Source organism: Micromesistius poutassou, assembly GCF_964030765.1.
Source record: "Micromesistius poutassou genome assembly, chromosome: 5".
NCBI classification, from domain to species: Eukaryota; Metazoa; Chordata; class Actinopteri; order Gadiformes; family Gadidae; genus Micromesistius; species Micromesistius poutassou.
In genome coordinates, this window is record NC_140275.1 from 5,366,772 (window position 1) to 5,379,775 (window position 13,004).

The window sequence follows — 13,004 nt, forward strand, 5'->3', positions numbered from 1 at the left end:
ACGTTTGCCTCGTGGCCATCTTCTAGTGGCTCTTGAGCTGCCGCGCTCTGTGGCTGTTCGGCGGCTTCCACCTTCGGTTTGTCCCCGTGTAACGACATTCTCCTGGGCTATCTTCTCAGCTTGAGCTTGCTGAGCTCTTGTCTTTTTACTATGCTGCCCTCGCAATGAGTTCCAGTCAAAACTAGACAGCTAGTTAACACTTTTTTATAAAGAAGTGGAATCCAGTACGCAAGGCTTTCTTTTCTTGATTCTTTACTGAATGTTATTTTCTTCATAGATTTGTTTTTGTAAAACTGTAACAAATACCACAATAAAGACGTACGTGAGTTTACATGTCTCTTTCTAACACAGGAGAATCACATTTTCAACTTTAACTCGATCAGAATCTTACGGATTTGGCGTAATTCTTGTAAATATTAACACAACTAATATTAAATCATCGGATATTTACTTACAGACAAATGATTTCCAAAGTTCAAGCGTGTTTGTGATAGATTGCAGGAGCGATATTACAACGTGGTTTTCTCTGTTGAGTGAATCAGTAAAAGAACTAAAGTAGGCTTGCAGTTGCTTATACTGACGCCAGTACCACAATTTGACCACAGGGTGGCAGTATTTACCAAACTAGGGTAAGATGTACACGAAAACAAACTGAAAACAATGCATTTCTTATGGAAGGCAGAACAATGATGATTCTACCCTTGAAGAGGAAAGAGTATCTCTGGTCGATGAAATGAAGAAGAAGAACAGGAACACAACATTGATAGAACAGAAGATGGAGCTGACGTTTTCCCTCAGGCGAAGGGAGGTGGTAGAGTGTCAGCCGATGGTATCTGAGATCCAGGAAAGGTGGCCTGCTCTGTTTTCTTGTGAAGAGGTAAGGATCTATTCTTTTTTATTTCTACTGTTCAGACAAGCGAGTAAAAGAAGATGTTATGTTGACATTTTCTACTGAGACTTCATTCTTCCTCAGAAGCGTCATCCAACGTGCTGCTGACGTGTCATTTACCAGCTGGTCTGCCGAGTTGGCCACGCACCTTCCATCCTGGGTGGTCTCTGGAGGAAGGAATCCCAGGTATGACATACCTGGGATTCCCTCCTTCAGAGACCAGAGGCCAGCTGATGAAGGACACATCAGCAGAACGTTGGATGACACCTCTGATGAAGACGACGACGTCTCAGTTGAAACTGTCATGGTAACATCCTTTTTTACTTGCTTGTCTAAACAGTAGAAATAAATTGCAATAATAACAAGAAGACAAAAGTAAAATGTTTAATCAGGTAAGAATGTGTGTTTTTTTTTTATGTCTTCCAAGGAGTAATTCACTTTCTGCAATTTATGGATGTGGCATAGTCACCCTTTTTATTTAATTTTTAATCCTCAAAATCCAAAATCCGAGGTTCTTTATTTCCTGTGGTGCATTTTAGTATGTAATCCACTTTTTCACAGGTCACAGAAAAATGGTCAGATATTTAACATGGTGCAGACTCATAACAAGTTACCCAGGAACTTCCTGTAAGAAATTCTGACATTATGGTTTGAAAATTGATAATATTTTTTTGGTTTTCTTGTTAAGATATCTAAGGAATTTCATCGTATCACGAGCAAAGACCTCCTGGGGACTTTCAATGCATCCCTTGACAAGTTTGGGCCTGGCCTGCTGAAAATCTACAGGTCTAAGAAAGGAGCTTTTGGTCAGGAGATGGAGGACCTCCTTGATCAACTTGATGATCAGGTCAGTGAACTGCTCTTTTGCCTGGCAGTTTTAGAAGAGCATGAATATACTTATTAGGAATGACAACATTACAGTACTATACTAATTGAACTACTTATGTTTTCCACTTTTAGACATCCGACATTGTGTCCCACCGGAAAACAGCAGCACTGAGAGGCCTGCCTATCTACCTCCGCGAAGATGCAACCACGTTTTTCCTGAAGTGCTTGGTAAGTAAAAGTAACTGCAGGAAAGACAAATAATTCAGGTCATGCAGCTAATTACTTATTCTCACAAGATGTTTTTAAGGAGTAGTTAATCCAAAATGTAAGTACACCTCCCCAGGGCAGTTTATCAGTCCAGATGATTTTGGGGTGAGGGTTGGACTTTTCCACTTCAGATCCCTTTTTTTCTGCTGAGGGGAACAGTTGGTCATTTTGGGTGGTGTTTCAGCACAAGGTTGGTGGGTTACATTGATTAAAGAAAGAGATTTATTTTTTCTGGTTAATACCTCCACAAGTTAAATGGCAAATTAGTATAGCGTGGTACTAAATAATTAATTTCATCAGTATAAATGTATTTAGTCTGAATGTTTTTTTATTTTTTTTAATCTTTCTTAAACAAATCATTAATTTGAAAGCTGAGAGACAAAATTTGAAAGATGATCCTCTAAGAGTAAGGCTTTTTTTGGCTGTCATTTTTGTTTGTTTTAAAAGCAGAACCATTGTTACAATGGGCTCTTTGCACAGCTTCACTACTTCCTTTACACCAACTTGTTTACTTCATGTAAATCACCCTCCTTAAACTACTAAATCTATTCTTGGCTTTAGCAGTTTTCATTGGCTGTCAGATTTCAGTTTATAGCTGCCCATGTTCTTCTGCCTTTTTTTTAACATTTCAACTTCTTTTAGCCGTTATGAAGCCAATCATCTCTGCTTACAAGTTATACTTTTCAGCTTTAGCATTAACCTTTTCAGAATTCACACATATTTTTTTTTTCATAAAATGACTCTTTCTACTGTCTTACTTTTTCTAAGCTCTTAATAATGTACCTGTTCTCCTTCCTCAGGACACCGACATTTTGGCACCAGTGGTGCAAGGTGCATCTGTTGCCATCCTCTCTGTGCTACATGATGAAGCCGACAACACTGTGCGAGACCAGGCGGTTGTGTTGGAAGGGGACATTGTGCTTCATAATATTCCAAACCTCTCTACTGCCATGGCATACCTCTTCGGCCTCCTGTATGCCCTCAACATTGATTTTCCAAAACAGATGAGGTACTCCTTTGAGGCAATTCAGACCATCTTTTTTTCGCTCGGTGGCTCTCGATGCTCACAGCGCACAAGGTCACTGAAAGCGAAGCTTGTACTGTGACTGTTATTGAAGTTTAAGTGCATTGTTGTTACACTCATGTAAAACAAAACAAAGTTCATATGCTTCACCTCTGGATTATATAATAATTCAGCAGTTGCCAAAGGGTGTCTAGTGTTTCAACTGTTAAATTCATTATTGTTAAGTAAAGCTTGAATGTGTATATGCAAAAAACAAGAAAAATGGCTGTTCACATGTAAAGTCAACAAATGGCACAAAGTAATTCAGTGTTAATGTGTAAATTCAGAAGCCGCCAACCATGAGGGGGGGTGGAGGGTAATCATTATATACAGTACGTGTTCAGTAAGACTAGCATTGATTTAAAATACTCAGCATTGAGGAAGATTCACCCCAAATGTTACTAGACTATAGAACAGTATGCACGTTTCATAATCTGCAACAAACAAGTTAATCTCTTTGACCTCTGGAATATATAATCATTTGGCAGTTGCCAAGGGGTGCATATAGTGTTTCAACTGTTAAATACATTACAGTTTAAGTAATCTTTAAGCTTGGATGTGTATATGCAAAAAAAAAAGTAACCAAATGGCTAGAATGGCTGTTCACATGTAAACATTTACATTTCAGTTCAGTGTCAATTTCAAATTCTCAGCATGGAGGAAGATTCACTCCAAATGTTAATATTGTTAATATGTTAAAATGTTAATATAATATTCTATTATATATATATAATAGAACAGTATGTATGTTTTTTTTTTTTACACATGCATTAATGATGGTTTTACTGTTGTTCACTGGTAAACTGAATAAAAAAAATCTTGACAACATTCAGCTGTAGTGTGTATTATTAATTATCCATATATTGAGCAGTTTTGAATGTAAAATTATAGCCAAAATAAATTGTATTATTTATTCAACAAGAATATTTGTGTTAGGTGAATCAAGGAATAAATGCCATTGGAGGAATAATTGTGTATTTATACAACAAGAATATTTATATTTAAAGAAAGTAGAAATACATGACATTGATGGGAAAAATTGTTTATTAATTCAACACAAAAATCTGTGTTTGGTGAAGGTAGAAATACATCGCATTCAAGCAAGAAATTCTTAATTAGTCTCACAGTATTATCCTCATAAAGTGAACAAAAAGATCCAAGTTGGCAGAACTCTTGGCAAAACTTAAAAACCTTAGTTAAGTCAACAACAGCTGGCAAAAGTTGAGAAAACTCAAAAATCTCTTGCATCATGTTGCCTTGATATTTTAAGTTTTCTCAACTTTTTCTTTTTTACAGTGTACCGATGAAACGCCACGTCACAAGGCAACCCTATCACAAGGCATATAATAAAATCAAATGATTCCGTTGCTCGTGTGGGAGGTCGCTTGCGAGCGGCACTTGCTGTCTCCCTCTGATTTTAATTCAACCATCGTGGTTAAAATGTCCTCATATTGATCAATGACAGAAGACATACTGTACATGAATCATCCTGAGACCAGCGGATGTCGGTTAATTTCTGCAGGCGTTTTTTGTTGCGATTGTTTGTCATAAAGCACTGTAGGCGCGTCGGTGAGGCTGTGATGAAGTTCACTATTTATTGGACCGTGTCTAGACAGTTACGAACTCCCTGACCTTAGTGGAGTGCACAATCGCCAAGTTGAGAGAGTGGTTTTCTGTACTGCTGCGGGAAACTGTGCTGCGATGCGTGCCATTCCCGCTTACATTGCCCGCACCATCATACCCCCTGCCCAACAATATGGGCAGGAATCGATCTAGACCAGCAACAGCAATAGCCATGTCAATGCCTCTGCGTTTGAATGATAATGAATGAATGGAACGTTGCATTTTTAATGTTGACACCAAAGTATCTAGAGATTGCGCGGCGCGTCAATCACTGAATGAATGAATGAATGAATGAATGAATGAAACGGAATGCAGGAATGAAGAGAAAGTCTGCCCTCTTTGCGGCGCAAAGCATGTTTCAGAAATCAGCACATTTAAATAAATGCTATCCTAGTTTTCACACAGACACATGTTATTTTTTATTTTTGTATTATGGAATTATTTCAGGGGAGAAAATGCCATGAAACAATGTACGCACGGTGTGTTCGGGATTAGGACTGATATAGCATATGTCGGCCTAGACCAAATCAATTGTGTTTTAATATTTGTAGCATTCATATTAGTCTATTCTTTTCGTAGGCTACTCTGCTGTTGGCCTTGATGGGGAGATATTTTTTTGCTGCCACAAAATATAGTTTAATCCAACAACATTCCTGCGTCTCCCCCTCATACGGAGCCCATTTCAGCACCGTGTCAGTAGACAGCTACAATCCTACGACGTCGTAAGAGCAGAGCACGCGCGTTCATGTTAAGATGAGTTTCGGGAAACGCTCCCCTAAAATTAACGATGCATCGTGAGATCCATCATACGATGCATGTGTGGTGAGACGCAGGGGGCAGAGCCCTTCTTAATGATCGGGGCCGGCACAGCCAATGGCTTGCGTCTCCACCTTATTTATTCACGAGTAGCCCTTGTGTCGGGAGGTGCCACAATTGGTCTCCTCGTTACTTCCGGCTGCGCCCCTCCCGTCAACCGGCTGCCGGTATGTACGCACGCTGTTATGGATGCTCTGACTCTGATTTGTTTGTAGCATGGTGATTTACTTTTTCGTACTGGTTGCTTTGCAGCGCTTCTGCCTGTCGCCTGCTGGTGCCACTGCCCTGCCTCGGTTGGTGGTGCGTGTGGGATTACTTTTTCGCACTGGTCGCTTTGCAGCGCTTCTGCCTGTCGCCTGCTGGTGCCCTGCCTTGGTTGGTGGTGCGTGCGGGATTATTGATCGTGTAACATCCTCGATCCCCTACCGAACGTTAAAATCCAGCGGTGCTCTGTGAGCTCGCTGACTTGAGTAGGGAGTTGCCAACTTCCTGGTATGTATCCCCTATGTTAGATTGCTATTGTGTTTTTTTAGAATTATGTTTAGCACTAACAGGGTGACCTAGCCAGGCTAGCGCCGCCTACTGGTTCCGGCAAATTTAATTTGCCTCAACCATATAGTCAGGGAACTAGCAATGCGTTTCGGTTTGCTCCGTCCGCCAGAGCGGACGGACCAATCAGCGAGCAGATGTGGCGATGACGGGCGATGACGGGCGATGACGTCGAACTGAAGCGCCCAAACTGAAATACCGGTGTAGTTCCCAAGCTGCGGTAAACAGTTCGACGAGATGGATGTCGGCGAAGCTATACGCTCTGTGCTTGAAACTATTCCGGATATTGAAGACTTAAAGCCAGAACAAGAAGCATGTTTGACGAATTTTTTGGAGGGCAAAGACGTTTTTGGACTAATTCCTACCGGGTTTGGGAAAAGTTTAATTTACCAGCTGGCCCCGTTAGTGGCGAAGACATTATGCAAGCCAAACGCTAATGCTAACCCTATTGTCATCGTTGTGTCCCCCCTGCTTGCCCTGATAGAAGACCAGATTAAGGAGGCAGGGATACTGGGTGTAACAGCAGGCCAGCTTGGCGTTAGTGATGACCAGGACATAATAAACGGAAATAAATAAACGCATAGCATACGTCACCGCCAAGCAGCAGCGATTAGTCGAAGCAAACGGAAGCAACCGCCTCCCGGAAGCAAACGAATCTCTACGGCTCGTGTTCAGACGCTATATGAAATGTAATGAAGTAAGCGGCTGATGCATCAGGCTAAGGGTGACCTGTATACCTTCTAGGTAATGCCGATTGCGTCGTTGCCGACTGCTGTTTTTGCCACCCGTTCGCTTACCTGCAAGGCTGCCTTAGCTGTCCTGGGCTAGCCTCGAAGATAGCGGCGAAGACGCTAACAACCACTCCTTTTTAACCTGATCGTTCTGTCTTTCCCCAACGTACAGTGTCATCGTAATTGTAATGTTTGTGTGGAACGTACATGTTTTAGTCAATAAAGACAACCTATTTTCGTAACCTCGTCTCTGGTGCCGTTAGTCAACGAACGTGTGTGCTAAGTTCTTGTTTTTCCGTTCATTGATTGATATTTCCCTGGGTGCAATTCCTAGGGTGGCGTTGTCGCTTACCCCCGTTTCACCTAATGCCACACATGGGTCCATCGATAACCCGATAACGATGGACCCATGCATCGTAAAGAATAGACTAATATGAATGCTACAAATATTAAAACACAATTGATTTGGTCTAGGCCGACATATGCTATATCAGTCCTAATCCCGAACACACCGTGCGTACATTGTTTCATGGCATTTTCTCCCCTGAAATAATTCCATAATACAAAAATAAAAAATAACATGTGTCTGTGTGAAAACTAGGCCTATAGCATTTATTTAAATGTGCTGATTTCTGAAACATGCTTTGCGCCGCAAAGAGGGCAGACTTTCTCTTCATTCCTGCATTCCGTTTCATTCATTCATTCAGTGAATGACGCGCCGCGCACTCTCTAGAAACGTTGGTGTCAACATTAAAAATGCAACGTTCCATTCACTTATTATCATTCAAACGCAGAGGCATTGACACGGCTATTGCTGTTGCTGGTCTAGATCGATTCCTGCCCATATTGTTGGGCAGGGTTATGATGATGCGGGCAATGTACACTGTAAATCCGTGGAACATGTGACATGTTTAAAACTTAAACACCAGTGTGATTAAAATATGCCTACTACTTAAATTAAAAGTCGATCTCAATTAATCGCCGAGTCTTTTTTATTCAACAGCGGACGACAACAACAACAATAACATCATCAACAACAACAATGACTGTAACGTTAATTTGTTTTCTAAACCCCCCCCCCCCATCAACATCAGTCATAGACTATTTGATGATCGCCATGATGGCAGTAACGTTAAAAAGTATAAACATTACGACCTGAAAGTATAAAATAGTTGAACAAACCTCAGGAGAAGTATCAGTCTCCAAACAAATCGCTCAAATTGCTGCCACTGCTGCGCCTTCACCCGTCTCCTCTTCCTCTCGACTCCTCTTGCCGGCTCAACGGGAGACTGCTTACGTCACGGTTTACCGTTACCTGGGACCTGTACTGTGTCTGTCAGGTTAGCTCGTGACCCATGGTTTGACCTGTGCTGTGTCTGCCAGGCTGCATAACGGAACCTGTCACACTTAAAAAAATTTGTGTTATGGGTAAAATTTCCCCCTAATCCCCATAGACACACCTTATTTCTAATTTGAGGCTTTTTTTTTTATTTTTAAGAATAGAATATTAGCCAGTAATTCTTTTGCAGGAAATTATTGTGTCAAATTCATGCTGCCAGATTTAAACTCAGCACCCCTCAATACCCCTAAAATGTCAAAACATGGTTTGTCATCAAGCATGTCATTGAAAACAGAAATGTAATTAATGTGGATCAGATCAAGTTGAAATCTAGCTAAATGCCAGTCTCCATTCACTTTCACCAGTGCTGCTAAAACATGTGTGTTTAATATCAGAACACTTGTTGGTTTGAGGTGTTCTCAAGGTGTTAAAAATTAGAAAAGTCTTGGCTGAAACATACAAAAAAACACTAGTGTTGAAGAAGAGAACACTTCTGTCCATAGATAAACACCTGGTGTTTAGGTCTTACTGTGTGTTCACACCGCACTTTGTCCCATTTCGCCTATTCGCGCGAATAGGCGAATGTTGCCGCGCGACAAATCATAATCTGTCGCTGTGCATTTTTGTGTGCATTCGCGGGGCGAATTTTTTTTTTGCCTGGCAACGGTCATTCATGCCATTCTCATCAACCATGGCCGAGATGTGTGTCTGTACCTGTTGTGGAAGAGGGAGAGCCCGTCGTTTATGGGTTAATAATATAATCCGGAGGCGCACACCGCTTTGTGCCGTGATATTATATATATCGTATATATTATATGATATAGATATTTATATATTATATGTAGATATAGAGCGGGAGTCGCAAACGGCAACAATCACTTTCTCCTCCAAGCTGCGGTTCACTGAACGGTTGAACGGTGATTGGCTGTTTTACGTTACTTCACCCAGGGAGTGAACTGATTGGCTGTTACGTGACGTCACCCAGAGAGTGAACGCTGATTGGCTGTTTTACGTTACTTCACCCACGTTACCCACAGGGAGTGAACGCTGATTGGCTGTTTCAACGCGAATGCCGCGAAGAAGTTGAAATATTTTAACTTTATTCGCGGGGCGAATTATTCGCGGCGCGAATCCACGTGAACGCGCTCGCCGTTCACAAGGAAAAATTTCGCGCTGTCAATCAAATCTTGTCGCGCGTATCGGCGAAAAAAAAATTCGCCCGATTCGCGTCTCCACGTTCACTTAACATTGAAACGTGTCGCGGGGCGAAGTGCGGTGTGAACACACCTTTAACTGTGTGTTCACACCGCACTTTGTCCCATTTCGCCTATTCGCGCGAATAGGCGAATGTTGCCGCGCGACAAATCATAATCTGTCGCTGTGCATTTTTGTGTGCATTCGCGGGGCGAATTTTTTTTTTGCCTGACAACGGTCATTCATGCCATTCTCATCAACCATGGCCGAGATGTGTGTCTGTACCTGTTGTGGAAGAGGGAGAGCCCGTCGTTTATGGGTTAATAATATAATCCGGAGGCGCACACCGCTTTGTGCCGTGATATTATATATATCGTATATATTATATGATATAGATATTTATATATTATATGTAGATATAGAGCGGGAGTCGCAAACGGCAACAATCACTTTCTCCTCCAAGCTGCGGTTCACTGAACGGTTGAACGGTGATTGGCTGTTTTACGTTACTTCACCCAGGGAGTGAACTGATTGGCTGTTACGTGACGTCACCCAGAGAGTGAACGCTGATTGGCTGTTTTACGTTACTTCACCCACGTTACCCACAGGGAGTGAACGCTGATTGGCTGTTTCAACGCGAATGCCGCGAAGAAGTTGAAATATTTTAACTTTATTCGCGGGGCGAATTATTCGCGGCGCGAATCCACGTGAACGCGCTTCGCCGTTCACGAGGAAAAATTTCGCGCTGTCAATCAAATCTTGTCGCGCGTATCGGCGAAAAAAAAATTCGCCCGATTCGCGTCTCCATGTTCACTTAACATTGAAACGTGACACGTTTCAATGTTAAGTGAACGTGGAGACGCGAACCCATAAACGACGGGCTCTCCCTCTTTCCACAACAGGTACAGACACACATCTCGGCCATGGTTGATGAGAATGAATTGGCATGAATGACCGTTGCCAGGCAAAAAAAAAATTCGCCCCGCGAATAATTCGCCCCGCGAATGCACACAAAAATGCACAGCGACAGATTATGATTTGTCGCGCGGCAACATTCGCCTATTCGCGCGAATAGGCGAAATGGGACAAAGTGCGGTGTGAACACCACATAAGGCTACAAATATTCGTATTATTAAAGCAGAAGATGAATAACGGTTTACATTTACAAGACGTTGAGACTTTTTTCACATCGTTTAACATGAATCTTAACGGCCACCGGCTACAGTTTACTAGTAAAGTGAGGAATAATGTAACCTGCTCACTTATTACCCTACGTATTGCACTGCTTATGGGTAAAATAAACAATTTCAGAAAACATTTTGATTAAAATGTGATCTTTTTTATCTATAAATTGCCTCTGAAAAAAAATGCCGGTAGCGGTTAAACAGCTGTTGGTGTTGCTATGTGCGCATAGTAACCAGCTGATTATCAGCTGAGATCGGAATGGCGTCCCGAGCAACGGTCTGTTACATAGCAACGGTCTGTCTGTGGAATGCAGTGATTTACCGCTATTGATTGTGATTAACAGATATTAAATTGTCTTAGCTTTCATGTTTGTAAGTTAAATAGTAAGTAGGCTAAATAGTCCCCTTAACCGTTCATCGTTTTCGTTGGATGCCGTGGGTGGAGAGCGTACTTGCCTGGCGTGGGCTAATTACGAGGCCGGTGTCGTGCCAGAAGTTGATTTTTGCCAGAAACTGATTTCCGGTCCGCGGGAGCGCGCACGGTCTGTTAAAGTTGTGAAGCGCTGATTCTGTGGCGCTATGGCTGCTTTCATTAGGCTCAAACAGCGCCAGTATGCCACAGTTTATATCGATGATAAGTATTTGTGAGACAATAAAACATATTTTAACACATTTGGCGGTGATGAACGTTGGCTGTTCAGAATGTAGGCCAATCAAGCGTTTATGAAGCGATCATTGAATGATCCGATAATGACGATAGTGTGAGAAAGATCATCAAATGTTGTTTTTATTTTTTTTATTTTTTTTTATCTCTGTTTATGTGTTTGATAGCCTCCTGTGTGTCCAGTAGCCTAATAGGCCTATTGTTGTTGGGTAGATGGTGATTTATATCTGGCTTGTATTTAGGCAAATAAAGATATTTTGAATCGAGATTGTTTATTTGTTTCTGCCTCAAAATGGCTTGATATCACTCAGCAAAGTAATACTGACAAGATTTGATGTCAACCAGTGCTTGAATAATGTGTAAAGGGCCATTACAATGTAAAAATCAGCCTATTTCACCTGCCAGAAATTGATGTACGCCTCTGGTACTGCACAGAGATGAATACTTTTGCTCAAAATTACTTGATATCACTCAGCAGAGTAACATTTACAAGATTTGACCCCAACCAGTGCTTTTTACCACTTGAAAAAGGCATAAAGGGCCATTACAATGTAAAAATCAGGGTATTTCACCTGCCAGAAATTGATTTATGCCTCTGGTACTGCACAGAGATGAATACTTTTGCTCAAAATTACTTGATATCACTCAGCAGAGTAACATTTACAAGATTTGACCCCAACCACTGCTTTTTACCACTTGAAAAAGGCATAAAGGGCCATTACAATGTAAAAATCAGGGTATTTCACCTGCCAGAAATTGATTTACGCCTCTGGTACTGCACAGAGATGAATACTTTTGCTCAAAATTACTTGATATCACTCAGCAGAGTAACATTTACAAGATTTGACCCCAACCACTGCTTTTTACCACTTGAAAAAGGCATAAAGGGCCATTACAATGTAAAAATCAGCCTATTTCACCTGCCAGAAATTGATTTACGCCTCTGGTACTGCACAGAGATGAATACTTTTGCTCAAAATTACTTGATATCACTCAGCAGAGTAACATTTACAAGATTTGACCCCAACCACTGCTTTTTACCACTTGAAAAAGGCATAAAGGGCCATTACAATGTAAAAATCAGCCTATTTCACCTGCCAGAAATTGATTTACGCCTCTGGTACTGCACAGAGATGAATACTTTTGCTCAAAATTACTTGATATCACTCAGCAGAGTAATACTGACGACATTTGATGTCAACCAGTGCTTGAATAATGTGTAAAGGGCCATATGTAAAAGTCAGGATATTTCCCCTACCTAAAATAGCTGTTTCAATTGTGTGCGCCTAATACGCAATATGCGTAAAGTAACGCACCATTACGCACGGTTGAATAAGACGTCAATCTGGATGCTACAGCTTGGAGTATTTCTTTGGAGTCGACAACATGGATCCCGTTGTTTTTACCAACATCAGGTCTTTCCTGTGTGATGGAACCCTCCCTCCTGCATTCACTAAGGTCCAACTCAACAATTTCCGTCGAAAGACAAAAAATTACGAGTTGCAAGGTGAGCTGGATCATCTGGGGCACGCGTTGGGTCGTCATAGACTTAGGCCTACAGGCTAAAAAAAAAAAAAATCCATCTTGTCTGTCTTTTGCGTCGTTTTAAATTTTTATTTATTTATTTCAAACGTGAATAATTGCCCGTCTGAGTGTGAATGTGTGTATCTTAATTGACCCTTGGATCAATAACGTTTTATTGATTGGTTGATTGATTGATTGATAGCCTACGTAGCACGTGGAAAATCATGTTAAAGTATTCGAAATCTAGGTTTCCAAGTAAGAGTATCTCTCTTATGTGGTTATGTTCAGGATATGTTTGTTTCATAGTTAGTTTTGTTGTCAATTAACACTACC

The 13,004-nt window shown here is 41.3% G+C and overlaps 1 protein-coding gene across 1 annotated transcript; it reads left to right on the forward strand.

The window, feature by feature from the left end:
* Positions 1-733: 733 nt before the first annotated feature.
* LOC311343982 (uncharacterized protein) lies at positions 734-4,130 on the forward strand (the record flags this gene model as incomplete). Its single annotated transcript, XM_084468930.1, has 5 exons — positions 734-877; positions 1,578-1,736; positions 1,850-1,945; positions 2,785-2,993; positions 4,127-4,130. The coding sequence occupies 5 exons, from the start codon at positions 734-736 to the stop codon at positions 4,128-4,130; spliced, it is 612 nt and encodes a 203-aa protein (XP_084325056.1).
* Between the last annotated feature and the right edge of the window lie 8,874 nt (positions 4,131-13,004).